Source organism: Gopherus flavomarginatus, chromosome 9 (genome assembly GCF_025201925.1).
Source record: "Gopherus flavomarginatus isolate rGopFla2 chromosome 9, rGopFla2.mat.asm, whole genome shotgun sequence".
Classification (NCBI taxonomy): Eukaryota; Metazoa; Chordata; order Testudines; family Testudinidae; genus Gopherus; species Gopherus flavomarginatus.
This window is the reverse complement of record NC_066625.1, coordinates 8,870,090-8,890,386: the sequence shown is the minus strand read 5'-3', so window position 1 is coordinate 8,890,386 and position 20,297 is coordinate 8,870,090. Positions and strand designations below refer to the sequence as shown.

Genomic DNA, 20,297 nt, shown 5'->3' with positions numbered 1-20,297 from the left:
CAGGCACCTCGAATCTGCCAGGTTTCTGGGCCAGATGCGAACGCACAGCAGCGATCCCCTGAGCTTCAAAGGCATCTGCCAAGTTGTAGCGAGGGAAGCTCTTTCCAGGCTCCTGCACTTCTACGTGTCGGCCCCAGAGCCTTGCACACAGGCCTGGAGAACTGAGCCAGAGCTCATGCAGACAACCCAAGCCTGCTGTGGCTGCTGCTTCAGCTGGAGGCAGCCTGTGCAGCTTTCTGCAGTCCCCACACGCCCACGCAAGGAAGTGGTTACATTTCTCAGAGAGGAAAAGGGAAGTCAGGCTACTTCAGAGCGAGAACTCAACTTCTGCCTTTCATTCGGGGCTGGTTCAGCTGCAGTTCGTGTCGACTGCCCAGAGTCCATGAACTAGCGAACCCACTTTGGAGAGAAAGATTTTCACCCTGCTTTCCTCATCTTCTCTTTGAAGGTAAGTTGTCAGGAGTTTCTTCTCTTTTACCACAGGGGAATGGGAGGCTCGTCCTTGTCTCCTAGCGGAGTTGCTGTTTAACCCTGGAGCGCGCCACCAAAAGAAAAATCTTTGTTCCTTTTGCTTGAGCAGAACAGCTCTGGAGCTACAAGAACGGCACTGAGATTGGAATGAACTTCCCCTTTGAATCAATAGGTCCTCAGAACTGTTGGTTTTTCCCCCCCTCAAACACACTTTTTAAATGTTTCTTTTCCATTGTAGCATTTTTTCCCCCTAGGAGGCCTGAAAGCGCCACTGATTTGGAACAGATCCCTGAGCAGGGATACCACAGAAATTAATGAAAACGGTGTGCTGGACCACAGACCCGTTAGCCCTGCTGCTGTTCCCCAGATCCCTCCCCAGGGATCCCCTCCATGTGCACGCTGGGTCTGACTCTCCCCTTGCTTACACTGCTCCATTTGGCAGAGTTACTTCTGAGTTACACCAGTGGGAGTGAGAGGAGAATCAGGGCCTCGGGCTCCACATTTGCACGTTCCCCTCTAATACTGACACGGATACTTGATGCAAAGGTGTCTCTTGGCACATCTGCTGGAACCGGCTAGGGGTGCTCTCTTTCCAGCCAACAAGAGAGAGTTTGCGCGGATTTCTGCCTAACAGAGTGGGCAAGCGAAGATGGAAGGGTCGTAGGATCTCAGCACTGGGTGCTGATCTGCTGGATGCTCTGCTCTTTGATTGATTAAAAACATCAGGCTTTGCTCTCGGAGCAGAGACCTAGCAGCAGCAGGCAGGCAGAGAGCTTCTCCCAGTCTATAATCTGCTGTGTCTGTCATAGAGGAACTGCCTTGACTGTGGTGGTGTCTGATAGCCTGGGGTGGGGGCAGGGGGCCTTCAGTTAAATCAGTTCATTTGGAAGACGGAAGAGAGAACCCTGGCGGGCGGAGCCATTGTCACCCTCAGCAGTGGGCTCCTGCTGGCTCCCTCTCCCGAGGTGGGGTTCCGGGCACTCTGTCGCAGCGAAAGTGCCTTGCCTGACTCCCAGGGGAAATCAGTGGGTCACAGGCTCCTGAGTCACAGAGCTGCTTTGGATCATGTCACCCCACTGAGTTGGCTGGAGAGGAGGGGAGGAAAGGAAAGGAAAGCAGGTGGATGGAGTGGATGGGTAGAAAGCAGGGCCCGGGCCAGGGGGCGGGGTGCACAACTCTGCCTCCCCCTCCCTGCAGCTGTTCCTGGAGATTGACCATTGAGGCCCGAGGGCACTATCAGTAATATGGGGCTGGGACGGTGGCCTGACTGTAAAAAGCTTTGGGACAGACTCAATCCCATCCCTGGCCTGGCTCTCCCTCCCCCCAGGCTGAAGCAGGGCAGTGGAGATGCAAACTTAATCGCTCTGCAGAGCAGGGTGCCCGATGTCCCGATTGCATAGGGACAGTCCTGATATTTGGGGCTTTGTCTGATGCAGGCGCCTATTACCCCCCACCTCCTGTCCTGATTTTTCACACTTGCTGTCTAGTCACCTTAGTGTAGAGCATCTCAGCTGCCCTAGCACCACCACCTCCTGAAAAGGGCCGGAGGAGCCTGGCTGGACTCCCAAGGGAACATTGATTCTGTGTCCCCTCCCCGTATTAACTGCTTGACCGTCCAGCAGGGCAGGGGTTAACACGGACAATCCGCCTGGCTCAGGGCGCGGGCGGGGAGGAGGACTATATTAAGCAAAGCTGCATGTGCTAAATTCAATTTCCTGCTGAGCCTTTTCACTAGGGGAGGCAGTGACAGCAGAGAAGCTGATCCAGCATTTTGCCTGTTTCTGACCTAATTCAATGCTCCCCACAAAATTTGCAATCAAGGCCCTTCCTACTGAGCAACTTCCTTACCTCGGGTGGGAGGGGGAGGAGAGAAATTGCCCAGCTCAGGATCCAATATTCAGTTACTTCCCCCAGCCTGTCCCTTCATTGGTGAGGCCTTGAGCCTGGGCAGAAAAGGAGTGAAACCTGAGGAAGTTATCTAATTCTAAGCCATCTCAGTGCTAGGGATCAACTCATCTGTCTCAGGCAGGCAACAATCCTCAAACTGAACTTTTTACCCACGAAAGCTTATGCCCAAATAAATCTATTAGTCTTTAAGGTGCCACCAGACTCCTCGTTGTTTTTGTGGCTACAAACACAGCTACCCTCTGAAACTTACCTTTGTTTTACTTGAGCGAGCAGGTATCTGATTGTTTCGAGGCAGGAGGGGCTGTGGAGCCTGCAGATTCAGGAGGTGAATGGGACTGGCTGTTGGAGTGGATGTTAGCATAGAATGAAAGGTGACGAGCAAAGGGGGGAATTATTCTGGACCCTTTTTTGGTTCTATATTGTGCATAAAGGTGACCAGAAAGTTTGTTTTATTAACCTATGTCCTGCTTTGTCCTTGCATTACAACTTCAGCTCTTGTCTAGTCTGCCCATGTCATGGTATAATTCCCCATGTTCAAAAGTTGGGGTACCAGCATGAATTCCTCTAAGCTCAATTACCAGCTTAGTACTTGTAGCGCTGCCACCAACCAGGAATTCCAGTGCCTGGTACACTCCGGTCCCCCCCAAAACCTTGCCCGAGGACCCCCAAGACCCAGTCCCTCTGGATCTTAACACAGGGAAAGTAAACCCTTTCCCTCACCATTGCCTCTCCCAGACTTCCCCTCCCTGGGTTACCCTGGAAGATTACTGTGATTCAAACTCCTTGAATCTTTAAACAGAGAGGAAAATTCACCTTCCCCCCTCCTTCTCTTTCTCCCTCCCAGACTCTCCCTGAGAGAGAAAGTAATCCTAACACAGAGAGAAAATTAACCTTTCTCTCCCCCTTCCCTCCTTTCTCCCCACCAAGTCCCTGGTGAATCCAGACCCTGTCCCCCGGGGTCTCACCAGAATATAAAAAAAAAAATCAGGTTCTTAAACAAGAAAAGCTTTTAATTAAAGAGAGAAAAACAGTAAAAGTTATTTTTGTAAATTTCAGATGGAATATGTTACAGGGTCTTTCAGCTATAGACACTGGGAACACCCTCCCAGCCTAAGTATACAAGTACAAATTAAAATCCTTCCAGCCAAATACACATTTGAACTCCTCCCAGCCAAATACACATTTGCAAATAAAGAAAACAACCATAAGCCTAACTCGCTTTATCTGCCTAGTACTCACTATTCTGAACTTATAAGAGCCTGTATCAGGGAGATTGGAGAGAAACCTGGTTACAGGTCTGCTCCCTCTGAGCCCCCAGAGTGAACAACAACCAAAATCTAACAGCACACACACAAACTCCCCTCCCTCAAGATTTGAAAGTATCCTGTCCCCTGATTGGTCCTCTGGTCAGGTGACAGCCAGGCTCACCGATCTTGTTAACCCTTTTCAGGCAAAAGAGATATGAAGTACTTCTATTCTATTAACTCTTACTTATCTGTTTATGACAGCCCGGAAAAGGAATAGTGGATCTGTGAAATCAGATGCCAGCAAGTGAAACCTAACCTAGGAGGGGAAGTGATTGTTGCTCAGATGGCTTAAAACACTTGGGTGCAGGCAGCTGACAGCAAAGCATCTCCATTTTTAACCATTCAGCACCCAGTGCCTTCGACGGAGGGTGAGGAAGGCAGCCAACGACTCCCCCTGCAAAAGAGGGAAGGCAGAACTTGATATTCCCAAGGCAAAATTAAGTAAAACTTCCCCCCTCCTGATATTATTTTAAACCTTTCAGGCTGTCTTGATGCATCAAAAAGAAGGCAATGGCGACACAACTCCCCTTTTCTCCTTTGCAGGTCGCTGTTGAAAAGGACAGAGACGCAGTAAATGCACCCTTCCCCCAAACCCATTGCTCTCCTAAAGCAACATCCGCTGCTCAGTTCTGGTTAGCGACTTCACATGGTTTCTGCTCCAGGCTTTCCCTCACATTTGTAGCCAGGGCCAGCTCCTCCAAAAGGCCCAGCTTTCAATGGGGTTAGGCACCTAAATAGCTTTGAGGAGCTGGGCCCAGACTACTATGTACAGCCAGTTTTATTCAGACAGGCCTCCTGGGACACCCAATGCAGCAGCCTGCTTGCTTCCTGTGCATCTCACGCCAGCAGTGTAAATGGGATATGCTGTAGCAGGTTTCAGGACAGCGGCAGCACTGCGCAGTGATCACTGAAATATACGGTCTGGTTCATTGGGGCAAACAAATCCCCAGCATAACCTCATTGACACTTTGATGTGATTATAGCATAGTCCTTTGATGCTCATAACACTTCCCAGGGTTGCCACTGGTCACATTTCTCCCTTGCAGATGATGTGTACAATCCCTCAAATAATATAGAACCTTTGCATTTTTAATACAATGGCCTCCAAAGCTACTTACGCTTAATTTGATAAGGTTTGTGAAGGAGCGTGCGGGAAATTGTCAGATCTGTCACAGACTGCATTGTGCACTTAGATTTTATCATGGGTTTTACAGCTGTGTGCGCATCGTCCAGCCTGCAGCACTGCTTGCAACGGGGTTAGTAGGCTCCTTGGTTTGACCTGCTGTGCTAAGTCCTACGTTCTCCACCATCACCATTCTCATGAGCAATCCTTGGAGGGTGGGGCTGGATGTTGCAGCTGTTTGAGGCATGGGGAGTTGCCATGTTATGTGTTGTGGATCTGAGCTTTGCTGGGACTCAAACAACTAGGCATTGGTTTTGGTAATTCCTGAGTGTGGGGCTCTGTTTCTCTTGCTCTTCACAGGCCTAGGAGGCTGGAATCTGTTATTAGAGACTTTGCTTTTTTGCCTCCAATAATAACAAGCGGCAAACACTGCAATTAACATCCTGGCTGTCCCGCCCAAGGGTGGTGCAGAGAACTGTGGCAATTTCTGAGTGCTCCTCATGAAATTGACTTCTAGGTTCCGTGCAGCCCAGCTCAGCAAACCGGGGTCTGTTCCTTATCTGATGGTTCCAATATCTTCCATAGAGTTGGCCAAGGCCTGTTTAAAAGTCAAGGGTGGGTTGATTAAACACAGGGCCGCCCAGAGGATTCAGGGGGCCCGAGGCAAAGCAATTTCAGGGGCCCTTTCCAAAAAAAAAAAGTTGCAATATTATAGAATACTATATTCTCATGGGAGCCCCTGTGGGCCTGGGGCAAATTGCCCCACTTGCCCCCCCTCTACCCCCCCGGGCAGCCCTGATTAAACAACTGTAAAAATAACCCCTCCCACTCCAACGCTGAGTATTTCAAGCAGCACCACAATGGTTCTTTCATGAAGAATTCTGTACCCTGGCAAAAACCAGCGATGAGCTAAGCTAGTGGAAGATATTAGTCATGATCTACACTGGGGTTGAACAGCCAGGCAGCTTGTGCTTAATAGAAATGTAGATTGATTGCTGTGGGGAGGTGAAGAGAAAGGAACGTTTTAACCATAAGAGTTGAGACGTTTCTAAAGAGGAAGGAACTCACAGAGGAACCAAAGTGAGGAAACTAAGATGAAGCAACCAAGCAGGCTGAGAGATTGCACACTGTTACACACTGTCAGCAAGACAGTTTCCAGACGAAGGGGACGACTTCTCGTTTAAAAGAGTCTCTGACTTGGGAGCAGCTTGCTAAGACAATCATGGTTGATGTTGCTAAGAGAATTTTGATCTCGGTTGCTTTTGGTACGGAAGCATCTTGAGGCACATGTGTGCCTGGCCCCATAGCCTTTGCCACAGCCTCTGCTTTGTTTGGGATGTTCAATGGAACAGCTGAGCATTAGCCAGATTAAAAACGTGTCGTCAGTATTGATTAAATTGGAAGCTGGACTAAAACATGCAGCGTAGTGAATGCAGACGGAACGAGGCAGTGTGTTACTGGGGACTGGATGGACGCTTACAGTGGGCAACGCCAACCGTTAGACAGAGCTCGAGCAGGCACATCTACAAGAGCTACCAGCTCTGACTCGGCTGACTGCATCTCAGAGAGGCACCTCCCAGCAGCCAGACAATGGTTCCTTCTTTTGCAACATCCTGCAGTGACCCCAGCTGGAGGCAGGAAGCCAGGGGAGGTTTGTACTCAGTCTGAAGTTTCCCCCCCATCCTCCTTCTATAAATAAAGGGAGGACTAGCCTCTGTAGGGCAGTCACCCCAGTACTGAATTCACCCCCTCCATGGAGGCTTAGTGGGGACACGGCACTCAATAGGTGGCTGTGTCCAACTGCCTGTGTCTTTGAGGGGGAAAGTCAGAAAGGGACCTGAGCCATGGAAAAGAGAAGATTCCCAGCCACAGGCAGTTTCCTCATCAAGGAGGTGACTAAGTGTGTGGAGACACTGAGGACTTCCAGATGGAGCAGGCTTTCCCAGTGCACTTAATTTCCAGGCCCGCTGCTGTTCCTTCAGGCTCTGCTATGTTCTGCTGCACGCAGCAGGGGCATCTGAGGAATGTGACAGGCATGTGAAGGAGGGGTCTGGCAAGAGGATAGGGGAGGGGTTAGCACAGCAGCTGCTCTGTGCTCCAGCTGATGGAGGCTAGTGGCTCTCTGGAATCACACCAAAGGTCCTGGCCAGGAAGAAGGGAGGCTGGCAAGGCAGGCAGCAGTTCCTCTCTGACCCTACGAACCTGAAGAATTTTGCACTTCATTCATCCGCAAGGAGCCCCAGTTCTGGGCTTGGTTCACCAGATAGGTCACCTCTGCTCCCTCCCCTTCATTAAGGGGCTAGTCAGGACCATCCGTGTGAAGTGGACTGAATGGCCCTGCTGAAATGATCTGCTGATGGATAGTTATGTGCCAGTCACCTGGGATAAGAGGCCATGGAACAGAATGATTTCCTGCACCCCCGCACCAGTACAGCAGACTTTCCCATAAACCATGTGTAGCAATAAGCCAAGAACATATATGCCCATTGGGATGGAGCAGTTCCAAGTGGTTTTGGTCCTGGCCTTTCTGCAGAATTCTTATCTCCTCTGCCCCAAATGCCGAGAGCTTCCCTGATGTTTATAGACATTGCAGAAACCCGAAATCCTGCCTAATGCGTCCATTTGTCTGTCATCGCATCCTCCCCCCCTTTCTATCTCCTTGCACTTGTTGCAACTTGACTTTATCCACCCCACACCGTGAGCTTTGGGGCAGGGCCTGTCCTAGGTACGTGTCTACACAGCAATGAGCAATGAATGGACTGCCCTGACTGAGGTCCCTAGGGGCTGCTGCAGTGCAAAGAAGTAATAACAATATAGCTGATTTCGATGAGAGCATCAGACTAGCCACAAGAACAGATTGAGATCACAAGTGACTTTGTGTTTAGCCTGTGCCAATCCCCTCCTGTAAAACCCCGGCACGTGCTGTGGGCTGAGTCTGTTCGCTTCAGGAGCAGGAACCAGCGCCAAGAAGGTTCATGAGTGATTAGAAAGTCCCTTAACGTTCTGAGCCAGCTTCCTGTTTTTTAAAGTTATCGGGACCTTCTTGTTTCCTTTCAATGCCCTGACTGTGACAGGTTGCTGCCAAAGGGCCATTCCAAGGAGACTTGAACTGGGGGAAGGCCTTGCTGTGTCCTTCCAGAAATAAGGCTCAACTGGTTGGTAATATCATTGCCAGAGGGCCAGGTCCATCCTGTGGGATGGACCATGAGGCCCTAGCCTACTCTCTTCTCATTTTGCACCACAAATCTCCCTCTACCAAAGGCGTAAGGGGAATAATTTACCAGACTAAATTAGTAACGCATTCCAGTGCTGACTTGTGAGAATCAGACAGCCTTAAGAAATGCTTGGGGCTACTGACTGCAAAGGCCTGGCCACAGAGATAGGATAGGAGTGTGTGACTCACTGGCTTTTCATCAGCTGGAGATCTGGCTTCAAATCCAGCCTTAGGTTAACAATGAATTGATGGGTCCTCATCCTAGTTCCTCGTGCCCCATACAGCTACACAGGTCATGATTAGTTGAACTTTTCTGAAATCAAATCTGAAATTCAACAGCGATAAGTGCAAAGTACTACAGTTAGGAAGGAAAAATAAAATGCACAAATATAAAGTGGGGAATAACTGGCTAGGTAGGAGTACTACCGAAAAGGAGCTGGGAGTGATAGTGGATCACAAGTTGAATATGAACATACAGTGGCAAAAAAGGCTAATATCATTCTGGGGTGTAGTAACAGGAGGGTTGTAGGTAAGACACAGGAGTTAATTGTCTACTCAGCACTGGTGAGGCCTCAGCTGGAGCACTGTGTCCAATTGTGGGCACCATGCTTTCGGAACAAACTGGAGTGAGTCAAGAGGAGAGCAACACAAATGATAAAAGGTTTAGGGAACCTGCCTTATGAAGAAATCTTTAAAATGATATGTTTAGTCTTGAGAAAAGAAGACTAACGGGCAACCTAATAATAGGCTTCAAATATGTTCAGGCCTGTTATAAAGACAACTGTCATTGATTGTTCTTCATATCCACTGAAGGTAGGGCAAGAAGTAATCAGTTTAATCTTCAGCAAGAGAGATTGAGCTGAGATATTGGGGAAACGTGTCTGTTGGATAATTACGCTCTGGAATAGAGTTCCAAGGTAGGTTGTGGGATCTCTATCATTGGAGGTTTTTAAGAACAAGTTGGTCTAACACTGGTCTAGGTGGACTTGGCCTACCTCAGTAGAGTGGGATGAACTGGATGACCTCGCAGGGTCCCTTCCAGCCCTACATTTCTATGATTCTATGAAAGCCAATCAAAGTCAATGGAGCTATGCAGATTTACACCAGCTGAGGAGCTGGCCTTCGGTTTCAGTTGTCATTGAACACCAATGTGAGAATCACCATGAATCTGCCGAGTCAGGCAACGATTGGGTGACCAATGAACAGATTCCAGTTTACCGCCCTTTGGTGGCTATTTTCTTTAGATGTGGCTGACGAGGGCCATCTTTTAACCTGGCTATTACATCTCTGCTTTTTCACTTCCATTCCAGCTGAAAAGCCATGGCCTACCACAGCTTCCTGCTTGAACCCATCAGCTGCCACGCCTGGAATAAGGACAGAACCCGTAAGTATACAGATCCCTTCTCTTCCATGTGCACCAGCACCATGGAGTGAAAACAGGTTATGCTGATATAACTGAGTTAGCAGAACTGGCTCATGGTATGCATGGAACACACTGCATTGGTAAAGGTCCCATTTCCCAGGACCCAGCCTCAGAGCACAGAGAGTGCCGAGCTGGTTGCATCGGCTTCCCTTCAGGGTTGCCTCACAAGACTGCTTCCCATGTTCTCCCCAGCTGCCAGCTCTCCCCAGATGTTCAGGCTGTAGAGACCCCTCACATCTGGCTTTGCCAAGTGCAATGACTTACTGGGCTGGGCCTATGACCTAGTCATGCTATTCATCAGAAAGAAGAGACACAATGTTCATCCAGATTCTGAGTGCTTCAAACTCGGCAGAGGTGTTTTCAAATCCGAGACCCTAACAGAGAGAGGAGGCCATTTGCAAGGTCCAGGTCCCAGTTCCGAAACCCCAGCAAGCCTGGGGCTCGGGGGGGGGGAAGGGGACAGATCTCGGAGTTCGTACAGAGGGATAACGCCCAGGAGCAAGTGGGTAACACATCTGGGGAGGCGTTCCAGCGGGCTCCCACTCCTCGCCTTCCTCATGTCTTCCTACCAGGAGATTGGGGTTGTGTAGGAGGAGGCTCAGCCCAACGCAGCAGGCTCAGCGAGACAATCCTGCAGCCCCGTTTACTAGGAGCCAAGCGTACCATATGTGCCGTGTTCTGGGAGGTCCAGCCCCCATGGTGCAGCAGTGGGCAGAATTGAGGTTGAAGGGAACAGCCTGTTACTGTTAGTAACACAGATAAATACATTTCAAGACAATCTGAGCTGCCTTTGTGGCCTGCTGGCAGAGCCCCTGGGCGATTCATGGTGAGTGACACTGTCTCCTCCCAAGTCATGCCGCCGTGGTGCCCTGGGGTGGAGGGTATAAAAGGGCTGCAATGAGCACGGAGTAGCTCACCAGAACAAAAAACACTTTCTTTCAGGGACAGGGGGGAAATGGGCCAAGTGGCTGGCTGTAGGCAGGATGGGGCAGGCACAGGCAGAGTGCCTGCCAGGGGGCCACCCCTTGACAGCTGGCATTCCATAGGGAACCTCCCAGCAGAATGGCTCACCTGAGGTGGGCGGAGCCTCTTCTGGTGGTGGGTGGGGCCTCTTCTGGTGGTGGGCGGGGCCTTCCTCCCACTTGCCAGTTTAACTCGGAGCTGAAAATCAACGCTGGGGGCTGCACAGCGGTGGCAGAGTGTGGCATGGATGGGCTGGGTCAGGGGAGCTCGGCTGGGACAAGTCACATTCAGCTGCTCCCCTCCAGCACTGTCTTGCCTAGCTTCACCCAGCTGCCTCTTCCCCTTATGCTACTGCCCTCACATAGTTGAGGCCTGAGCAACGGAAGGCACAAGATCTAAGCTATGCTTGAATCAAGGCCTCAGGCTTCCCTTCGTGTCCCTTTTATAACCTCCACCTTCCTGCGTAAAGGCCCTTGCCTGCCACATGCTAGTGCCAGGTTCACCAGCACACAGGCACTGACTTTCCCGCTCCGCCCCCCACCTCGCGTCTTCCTGTCCCTCTCCCCCCAAACCCGAGCACACCCTGCCCTCGTTCCTCCCCCTCCCCTCCTGCACGCGTAAAACAGCTGATCCACAGCGAGCAGGAGGAGCTGGGAGGAAGGAGGAGGCCCTGATGGGCGGGGTCTTCGAGGGGGTGGGAGGCACTGAGGGGCAGGGGAGGAGCTGATAGAGGGGCTGCCAATGGGTGCTGAGCACCCACCATTTTTTTCTCATGGCTGTGCCAGGTCTGGAGAACTCATGAAGTTGGCATCAGCATACCAGCACATGTGAAGTTTCTCTCCTAGCAACTCTCTTTGTCTCTGTGCACAGGGACCACCCATCCCTCTATCCTCTCACCACAAGGCAAGAGGGATGTTGCTTTTAGTAGCTTTCCCACAACAGCGAACTACGTGTCCGCTGCCTGTGCGCTACAAGCTGGGCTCTGGCTCCAGACTCAGGGCCACAGAGCAGGCAGCACCGGAGCAGGTACCAGCAGGGAAAGGGTGAAAGAGGAAGAGCTGGGGGTCGCTCAGAGTGAGCCCCTTTGAAGTGTACAACTGCTCCATTGGCTCTGGTATTCGGCCGCTGGCTGCAGCTGGCAGCTCTTGCTGCCTTAGACCACCCCCCCCACTCGCCCCCAGCACTAGTCAGGGTAGAGGCTTTCCTGCCTGACCCTTGTGGACCATAAGTGAACACCCTGAAGCTTGAGACTGGCCTGTCTCACCATGAGCTTAGCCTGACTAGCCACATGTTGTATTTATGAGCATCAGCTGATCCTGCTCTTCACTGGAACTTAGCTGTGGGACTTAACCCCGCCCGCAATGGCGGATCACGTAACAGCTGTTATTGTTCCCCAGAGCTTGCCATCTGCCCCAACAACCACGAGGTCCACATCTACAAGAAAGCTGGGGAAAAGTGGAACAAGGTCCATGAGCTGAAGGAGCACAACGGGCAGGTGACAGGTGAGCCAATGCGTCATTGGGCCAAGGGTCCCTCTCTCTTCTCTGAGAGCAGTCAGGAAACACAGCCGCATGCGAGAGACAGGGCTGGAGGAGACAGATCCCTGGCTAATGGGAGGGCTCCCTGCTTGGTAACGCACTCAGAAGGTTGTGCATGTGTCTGCAATGAGGGGACGGGTTCCCTTGAGATCTTGTCTCAGCTGCAGCCAGAACCCTTCAGGCTGCACTTGGTCATCTTGCTAACTAAGCAGGGTTGGGCTGGATCAGCCCTTAGATGGGAGCCATCCACGGACCACAATATTGCTGCAGGAGATGGTGGTGGTGTATGAGTCAGTAGGTGGTGCTTTCCCCCTTGTCAGTACTGAGCCCAGAGTCCTAGCGTAGTGGTAGGGGGAACTGTGCTGTCTTTCAGAGGAGATGTGCAAAGGAGATCCTGACCCAGAGGCATCAAAATCCCAGGGCACTTTCCATAACAGGTCTTGTACTGACTAAATTCCCCATTGGTCTCGTTCGTCACTCCCTGTACTAAACTGTTGTGTTGCTGTATGCTGTCAAACCACTGCCATGTTCCACCCAGACGTGGCTGCATTTCAGGGGTGAATGAAGGAATTTATGTAAATTGTTAAGCAGTGAGGGATTTTGTGAAAGGAAGAGTGGAAATCGAAGCTTTTGCTGTTAGCCAGCTGAGGGAAGAAGCCGCTGAAAGGGCCTCCCCAAGGTATAAATTGAGATGAGAGTTGCAGCTAACAGGAGAGATGGCCTTAAGCCATCATTAAAGCTGATCTGGGGCAGGGACTGTCTAGTGGCAGCACATTGGTGTTCAGGGCCTCACCACCCTGTCACTGCAAGGACTGGGAGAGACAGAGGCTTGGAGTGGCATCAACAGTCTCCAATTGGAACAGTGTCCAGCCTTGTCTCGCCCCTGGTAGGCCTTCTAGAGGAGGGGGCGTGTGGGGGGGGGATTGATCCTCCTTCCTCAAAATCAATAGGTTTGCAGCTTCCCGCCCCCAATGATCTGTGCTTGGAAAGGCTGCCTGTGCCTGGCTGGCTCATTCTAGGAGGTTGTGGCTCTGTAGCAGGAAGCCCAGATCAGCGTGGGGCACTGAACGTGAAATGGCACTAGTGAAAGGTGGGCGGGGAGGGGAGAGTTTTGGAAGTGGAGGCTGCCAGCAGAGGGGGAAGGAAAGGGCAAGGGTGCCCCCTGCTGGCCATTTTGTTGGTTTCTTCTCACCAGCTTTCCAGGGGGCAGTAAACTGATGCCAGTTGATGGGCCTGACCCAAAGCCCTGGCACCAAACACCCAACCGCTGAGGCCCCTTAAGCCCAGCTGTGAATGTGGGGACTGGGCAGGGGCTCGAAGAGCCGGGGAAAAAGGAGTTTGGGAGCATAGACTCATAGATCTTCAGGCCAGAAGGAACCATTATGTCATCTAGGCTGCCCTCCAGCAAAGCACAGGCAGGGACCCTCCCCCCTCCGGCAAAGCACAGCCAGGGACCCTCCCCCAGCATTCCCCGCCCCAGCCCATGCCCTAAGCCCATGGCTTTCTGTGTTTCAGGCATTGACTGGGCCCCCGAGAGCAACCGCATTGTGACCTGCGGGACCGACCGGAACGCCTACGTGTGGACCTTAAAGGGCAATGTCTGGAAACCCACCCTGGTTATCCTGAGGATCAACCGCGCCGCCCGCTGCGTGAAGTGGTCTCCCAAGGAGAACAAGTTTGCTGTGGGCAGCGGCTCCAGGGTCATCTCCATCTGCTATTTCGAGCAGGAGAACGACTGGTGAGTCCTGGCCCTTTGGCGCTGCAAGGGAACATGCTCCCAAGGGGTAAGGCGCCTTGGCCCTGCTGCTCTCAGGCACTGTGCTACCTGCTTGTCTTGTGCCCTAGGTGGGTTTGCAAGCACATCAAGAAGCCCATTCGCTCGACTGTCCTCAGCCTGGACTGGCATCCCAATAATGTCCTGCTGGCTGCCGGTGCCTGTGACTTCAAATGCAGGTGAATTAAGAGTCCTTGAGACAACACTGAGTCCCGGGGATGGCAAGGAACAGGAGGTTCTGGAAAGGAGCAGGAAGGCTGCTCTCTAGTGGGGAGCCCTCGCCCTGTCTGGACGGACATGCTCTTTGGCGCGCCAGGGTTGGAAATGGGGCCCTGTTGGGGTTTGGGCTTGCACAGAACTGCCTCTCCCTTTGCCGTGCCCCATCACTGTCCTCAGGGAAAGCTGAGGTCACCCTCCTCCCCTGTTTGTTTCTGACTAGAAGTGGGCCCTAGATCAGAGCACCCCAAGCTTTGGGGAAGTCCTGACCCTCGACTGGATCCCAGCTGTGCAGCTCAGGCCCATCACTGGCTCTTCAGAACCAGAAACGTCCGCTGGGCAAAGCGCAAAGCCTCTCGTGTGAGAGTCACCAGGGACGATCCTGGGACTAAAATAAAGATCCAGGCAACAGCCGAGAGGTTGGGTTTGCCAGATCTAGGCAGGACTGGGCCGTCCAGGGTTCGGAGTGTTGTTCGGGACCCGGGGGTGTGAGGGGAGTCTCCAGGTGGCAGCACTGCCTCCCTGGCTGATGATATCATGGAGTGACTGCCTGCCTTAAGCATCCAGCAGGGAGCTTCCGATCTGTTGTTCCCCACCTTGGGGGGTGTCTCATTAGTGATGTGGCCCCGCCCAGTTCCCTGGCAAAAGCTCCATCATCTGTGGCCCTTCATAACACAGCTGGGCCTTGATCAGGAATGAGTGAGTCCTGTCGGGGCGGGAGGGGGGGAGAAGAGTAACTCCCTCGTCTGGGTTCTAACAACACTCAGCCCCTCTCTGGAGAGGGCCAAGGGACTCGCTCGAGGTCACACCAGCCAGGATTACAAACCTGGTCGCCTGTCCAGCAGCCTGGGCCCTAGCTGAGGAGTTTCAGCTGCTTCTCCGGCAACCAGTGCCATAGCCACCGTTCAGCCAGCGCATGCAGCAGCCCAGATCTGTGCTTCCGTTCCCCATAGGATTTTCTCGGCCTACATTAAGGAAGTGGAGGAGAGGCCGTCCCCCACGCCGTGGGGCTCCAAGATGCCCTTTGGGGAGCTGATGTTCGAGTCGAGCAGCAGCTGCGGCTGGGTCCACAGCATCTGCTTCTCTGAAAGCGGCAACCGCGTGGCGTGGGTCGGCCACGACAGCACCGTCTGCCTCTGGGACGCCAACAAGAAAATGGCGTAAGTGGGACTGTTTTCTTTAACTGAGCAGGACGTGCCAGCTGCAGCCAGGACACCTGCCTCTCCAGTGGGGCTGGCTGGACGCACAGTGGAGTGAACCCCAGCCCATGGGAGAAGCTCTGGGCAGCACAGAGCACGGAGAACCTCGCTGTGAAGGGCTGAGCTGGCTGCACGTAGCCGGGCTGCTGGAGTGGCTGGGGGTTGGGTATTTCAGACCCGAGGCTGAGAGCCTTGCTCAGCCCCATGCGCTGATCAGCCCCCCAGGGGTACAGGGGCTCTGCAGTCAGAGGTCTGGGAAGGGCTGAGAGCGCCGGGGCTGACTGCTGAGCCGTCCGCATTTCTAGCCTCTGTTGCTTCTCTGCTGGTGCTGCAGCCACCTCGCGGGGTAAAAAGTGACAGCAGCTGGCCAGCGCCCAGCGACACTCGAAAATAGCCTAGGGCAGCATGCGAAGACTGAATCCAACACACTGAATCCAACGCCATCTCCTGCCGCTCTCCCAGCCGCCTACCGACCCAGCCCGATCCTGCCGTGCCAGGCTGCCTGGGCGAGGAAGGGGCCATGCGTCACAGTCTCCCTGCTAAATGGGCCCCGTTCTCTTGCTCACCCCACGGTGCTGGAGACCAGGATGGGCTCAGCCCTAGGAAGAGCCGGCTAACCCTGGCTGCAGTCTGGCTCATTGCTTGCGCTCTGGAAATCTGGGGCGCCAGTTGCGTTCCCTGGTGGTTCCAAGGAGGATGTATGTGATGTGAAGCCAGAAAGCTGCTCAGAGATGCTAATCGCTCTTGGCTTCTTCTCCCTGTCTAGTGTCGCCTCGTTGTCTGTGGAGACTCTGCCGCTCCTAGCTGTCACCTTCATTACCGAGAACAGCCTGGTGGCAGCGGTAAGTCTGCGGCTCGTGCCGGGAAGCTGAGTGGCTGCTCTGGTGCCTGGCAGCTTTGAGCAGGACACATTGTTGATGTTTCCCCAGGGCCACGACTGCTACCCGATGCTCTTCACCTACGACGAGAGCCAGGGCTCGCTGACCTTTGGCGGGAAGCTGGACGTCCCCAAGCAGAGCTCCCAGCGTGGCCTGACCGCTCGCGAGCGCTTCCAGAACCTGGATAAGAAAGCCAGCACTGAGACCAACAACGTCACGCTGGAAACGCTGCACAAGAACAGCATCAGGCAAGGGCCAGGTGGGGCACTGGGAGGGACCCCACCACACGTTAGTCCCGGAGACAGGGTGGGGGATGGGGCTAAGTCCAACCAAACCCAAACCCCACAGCTGCCTCCTCACTTCGAGGAGGTTCAGCTTCCAGTCTGATGTTAGTGTGGGATTGGCTGAGCTGGAGGCTTGCAGTGCAGGAGCCCAAAAGGCCAGGAGCATCTCCTTGGCCATTCTGCAGGGACAACCTGCCCCCTCTTGCTGGAGCTCACTTGCTCCATGCAGCCTTGGTATCTGGGAGAGCCCTGGCTGGTGGCCTTCACAACTGAAGGTGGTGAGTTGGGTTGCGTGAGACAGAAACTCGGGCAAAGCTCTCCTGTTGGAGTCAGCATTCTCGTGTGGCAGGCATGGAAAGGTGGCAGGTGGTAAAATAACCCCCGTGCTTAATAAACTCTGCGTCAAACACGTCAGCTTAGAAAGATTCTGTCAAAGGCTGAGGCCAGGGAAGCCAAATGGCAGCTGACTTTCCGGTGTCCGTCTGTGCTCTCCAGCCAGATTTCTGTGATTGCCGGTGGCAAAGCCAAGTGTACCCAGTTCTGCACCACAGGAATGGACGGGGGGCTGAGCATCTGGGATATCAAGGTAAACAACCCAAACTGTGACCGGAGAGGTGTTTGCAAGGTTTGGGGCTTCCTTGGGTCACCTCAGATCACAGCTTGAGGGCCAGGCCCTGCTCGCAGTTCCGGTAGTGTCAGTGTCATTGTGGCCAGCTGTAAAGGAAAATAAAACATGGTCCCGCCAGGGCCGGTGCAAGGATGTTTCATGCCCTAGGCAAAACTACCACCTTGCGCCCTCCCCCCCCCCGCAGCAGCTCCCCATCCTCTGCCCTGAGGCACCCCTCCCGCCCCTGCTCCACCTCCACCCCAAGCACGCCTTGGCTGCTTCACTGCTCCCGCCCCCTAAGCTGATTGGCGCCGCAAGCCTGGGAGGCAGGAGAAGTGAAGCAGCCACGGTGTGCTCGGGGAGAAGGCAGGGCAGGGGTGAGCTGGGGCGAGGAGTCCCCCTGCGTGCCGCCCCCTCCCCCCTTACTTGCTGCAGGCGGCCTTCCCCACGCTCCCCTGCCCAGCTCCCTCTGCCTAAATGCCAGCAGCGAGCGAGGCGACCGAAGATCCAGCCACCGCGGTTGCTGCTCTGGGCCCTGCAGCCCTTCTACACGAGTGTATTGCTGGCTCTGGGTAGTGGTGCTTCTGCAGTCCCCGTGGGAGGGTTCTCCCAGGCCAACTCTGAGCCCTTAACCAAGCTGGGTTTTTATTTACCGGGGTTGTTTTCAAACTGTCAGCATGCAAGCCCCAAACAGCAGGGGAAGCCTTCCCAGACACTTCAAATGACTTTTTTGGGAGCCGCCCCCACGACCATTATTAGGCTGCTTAGCAAGCTAATCTCTGCCCCAATTGCGCTTTCTAGTTGCTTTTATTATGCCTGGTGGCAGCATTCGGCCGCTGCTTAGCAGCAGGTAACAAAATTCACACTGGTGGGAAGGATGCAGCAGCTCAGAAGCCTTGTGGCTGATTACAGGGCTAGACAGCAAGAAGGAAGCTGGGTTCTTGCCCTTGGAAGGTGCTCGGGAAACGTTATACAGGTCTGTCGCATCTTACACGCATTTAACATGTGCGATTTCAGCTTTATGCGGTTGGCAAAAACAAAAGAAAAAGAAACAACAATTTAAATACTGTTTCTGTAGTGCAGGTGATTCCACCCGCCATTCAACTCAATGTAATTTTGACTGTACCCGGTTTTTGCTTTACGCACTAACAGCAGAACGGAGCCCCCGCGTAAGATGAGATAGACCTGTATTGTAACAAAAGCTTCCATTTCACGTCAAGCTCACGTCCCCAGCATCCCACTGATTTGCAGTTCCGGCACCCAAATGCCTGGGAGCTACCGCTCAGCACCAGGCACTGCTCGCAGGCCAGTCCTGGTACAGAGAGCACATACCTTTCCCTAACACTACACTATCCAGCCTCACAAAGCCACAGCGTGGTTCCCCAAGGCCGTGCTGGGAGCTGACGGCACTGAACGCTGTCTGTTTGCTGGTGCAGACATATCACTACTACTTGGTACTGCCATTTGCTAGCTCCAGGGGGATATATGTCCACAGGAAGCTATTTCCTCACCTTCATACCCCAGAACATGGAGCAGCTTTTCAACCTTTGCTTCTGTTGAAAGCTCGTCAGCATGCCCCAGGGAGTGTTCCACGCCGGTGCTGCGCCCATCACAGCCACTCTCACATAGCACAAATGATTGAGTCCTTGTGTAATAAACTCTGCTTGGAATGGGATCAGACATGCATCAGAACGAATGCAGCCTAGCCTATGGCTCTCACCTTGTGTGTGCGACTCCACCATTCCATCACAGCTAGTAACATTCGGCAGAGACGTTCTGTCCATGATTTGACCTACCCAGATAGTCCACCAGGCCGGGGCGGGGGGGAAATATTCCTGGGATGGTATTTTTAAAATTCAGCCTGACCAAAGGGAAATTTGGAACATGACCCCTAGCCCCTCTGATTAGAGGGGCCTGCAAAAGAAACGGACACACCCAACTGGCTCTATCAGACAGTCGACTTGAACAGCCCTTTGGAGCAATGGAGAGCTGCAAATGCTAAGCACCACAGAAGAGCATGTCATGATTTATCCTCTTGCTGGGGGGTGGGAAGGAGAGAGGGGAAGAGAAGGGGGTGTTCAGGGAATGCTAAACGCATACTAGCTTGTATTTTTACATGGCTGGACACAATGTCTATCTATTCCCCCTGCCCCCCAGCATAAAACAAATACTAGCTGTGGTCTACATCCAGTTTTTGCAGTTTTGACATGTCCACACCAAATCACACCCTTAGTGGTAGAAAGACGTTCTATGGAAATGTGGCTTAGTCCCCTTCCCATATGGAATCAGTTACACGGGGATGACTGTGTCTACATTAGCAGGTGGCAACACTAGCTCTAGCAATACCGTTACAGCAGTTCATCTCATGTGTATAGACAAGGCTTACGAGATGAGGTCACAGAGGGCCCTGCATTAGAGGGGTGACTGGTTGAGAGGCAAGGAGTCTGCTGCAGGAAGCAGGCATATTTCCATGGCTTGTGCTTGCACTCTGGCCGAGCAGGCAAGCCCCCTAATTTGCAATGGCCAGGCTGCACATACGGTTTATTCAGTCACTGTGCTCTCACGCGCCCGGAGAAAAGTGCTTGTTAGAAATCTTTGCTGTTTTCCTTGTAGAGCCTGGAGTCTGCACTGAAGGATCTCAAGATCAAGTGATGGAGCCTGTGGGGAAAGGCCGTTTGCAGCACTGCCAGCCTCACTCTCGTATTCCAATTCCGCTTGCTTTTTCTATAAGATGTTGAGTTTAGATCAAGACAACTGATATTTGTAGATACACATCTCCCCTGGCAGCGGTACAGCTGCCTGGGCTCAAAGGCACTTGGGAGGCTTGTCAGCTGAAGTAAATTAAGTAGTTTTTTTAAAAGACTTTTTAAAATTTTTAAACAATGCACCTATGCTGGTCATAAATTGCTTGAAGAAACAGAAAATAAGTGTCTTTTTCATGTAAATCAAGCGACTGCTTTCTAATATATATTGATGTCAGTGTCACTGTTAAGTTCTCCCCAGGGTAGCATATATCTTGGGGGAGTCTCCTAGGGCTGTCTTGTGTCTGTGTCACACCTCATAACCACTTCCTGTTTCAAACAATCGCTGCACTGACACCTGGCACCCTTTATTGCCAGAACAGAAACAGCTTGTGCCTGGGAAAGGCTGGGAGGGGTTCTGCCCATGCTTGTCTCTGCCATGTACAGCCCCACCCAGTCTGCTTGAAGAGAAGCAGGTTTCCCAACGTGTGATGTTGCTGCCCTGGTTTCGTAACTCTACCTGCAAACATGGGACCCAAAGCTTGCGCCTCCAGCATGCCATCCTCGTGGTTGAGTCAGCACAGCTTCCAGACAGGTGGGGGCTTTTCAAAGATGCAGTAAGCCATGGTGTGGGCACATTATCTTCCCATT

The 20,297-nt window shown here is 52.8% G+C and overlaps 1 protein-coding gene across 1 annotated transcript; it reads left to right on the top strand.

Annotated features, from left to right (window-relative positions):
• Positions 1 to 323: 323 nt before the first annotated feature.
• ARPC1B (actin related protein 2/3 complex subunit 1B) lies at positions 324 to 19,873 on the top strand. The gene is made up of 10 exons (XM_050966586.1): positions 324 to 448; positions 9,334 to 9,407; positions 11,807 to 11,911; positions 13,463 to 13,685; positions 13,793 to 13,900; positions 14,891 to 15,097; positions 15,903 to 15,978; positions 16,066 to 16,262; positions 16,794 to 16,884; positions 19,519 to 19,873. The coding sequence occupies exons 2-10, from the start codon at positions 9,344 to 9,346 to the stop codon at positions 19,555 to 19,557; spliced, it is 1,110 nt and encodes a 369-aa protein (XP_050822543.1). The 5' UTR covers positions 324 to 448; positions 9,334 to 9,343; the 3' UTR covers positions 19,558 to 19,873.
• Positions 19,874 to 20,297: the final 424 nt, after the last annotated feature.

Coding starts and splice junctions, on each gene's coding strand:
- ARPC1B (XM_050966586.1), top strand. CDS start 9,344: ATGGCCTACCACAGCTTCCTGCTTGAACCCATCAGCTGCCACGCCTGG. Junction 9,408..11,806: donor CTGGAATAAGGACAGAACCC/GTAAGTATACAG, acceptor ATTGTTCCCCAG/AGCTTGCCATCTGCCCCAAC. Junction 16,885..19,518: donor TGAGCATCTGGGATATCAAG/GTAAACAACCCA, acceptor TTTTCCTTGTAG/AGCCTGGAGTCTGCACTGAA.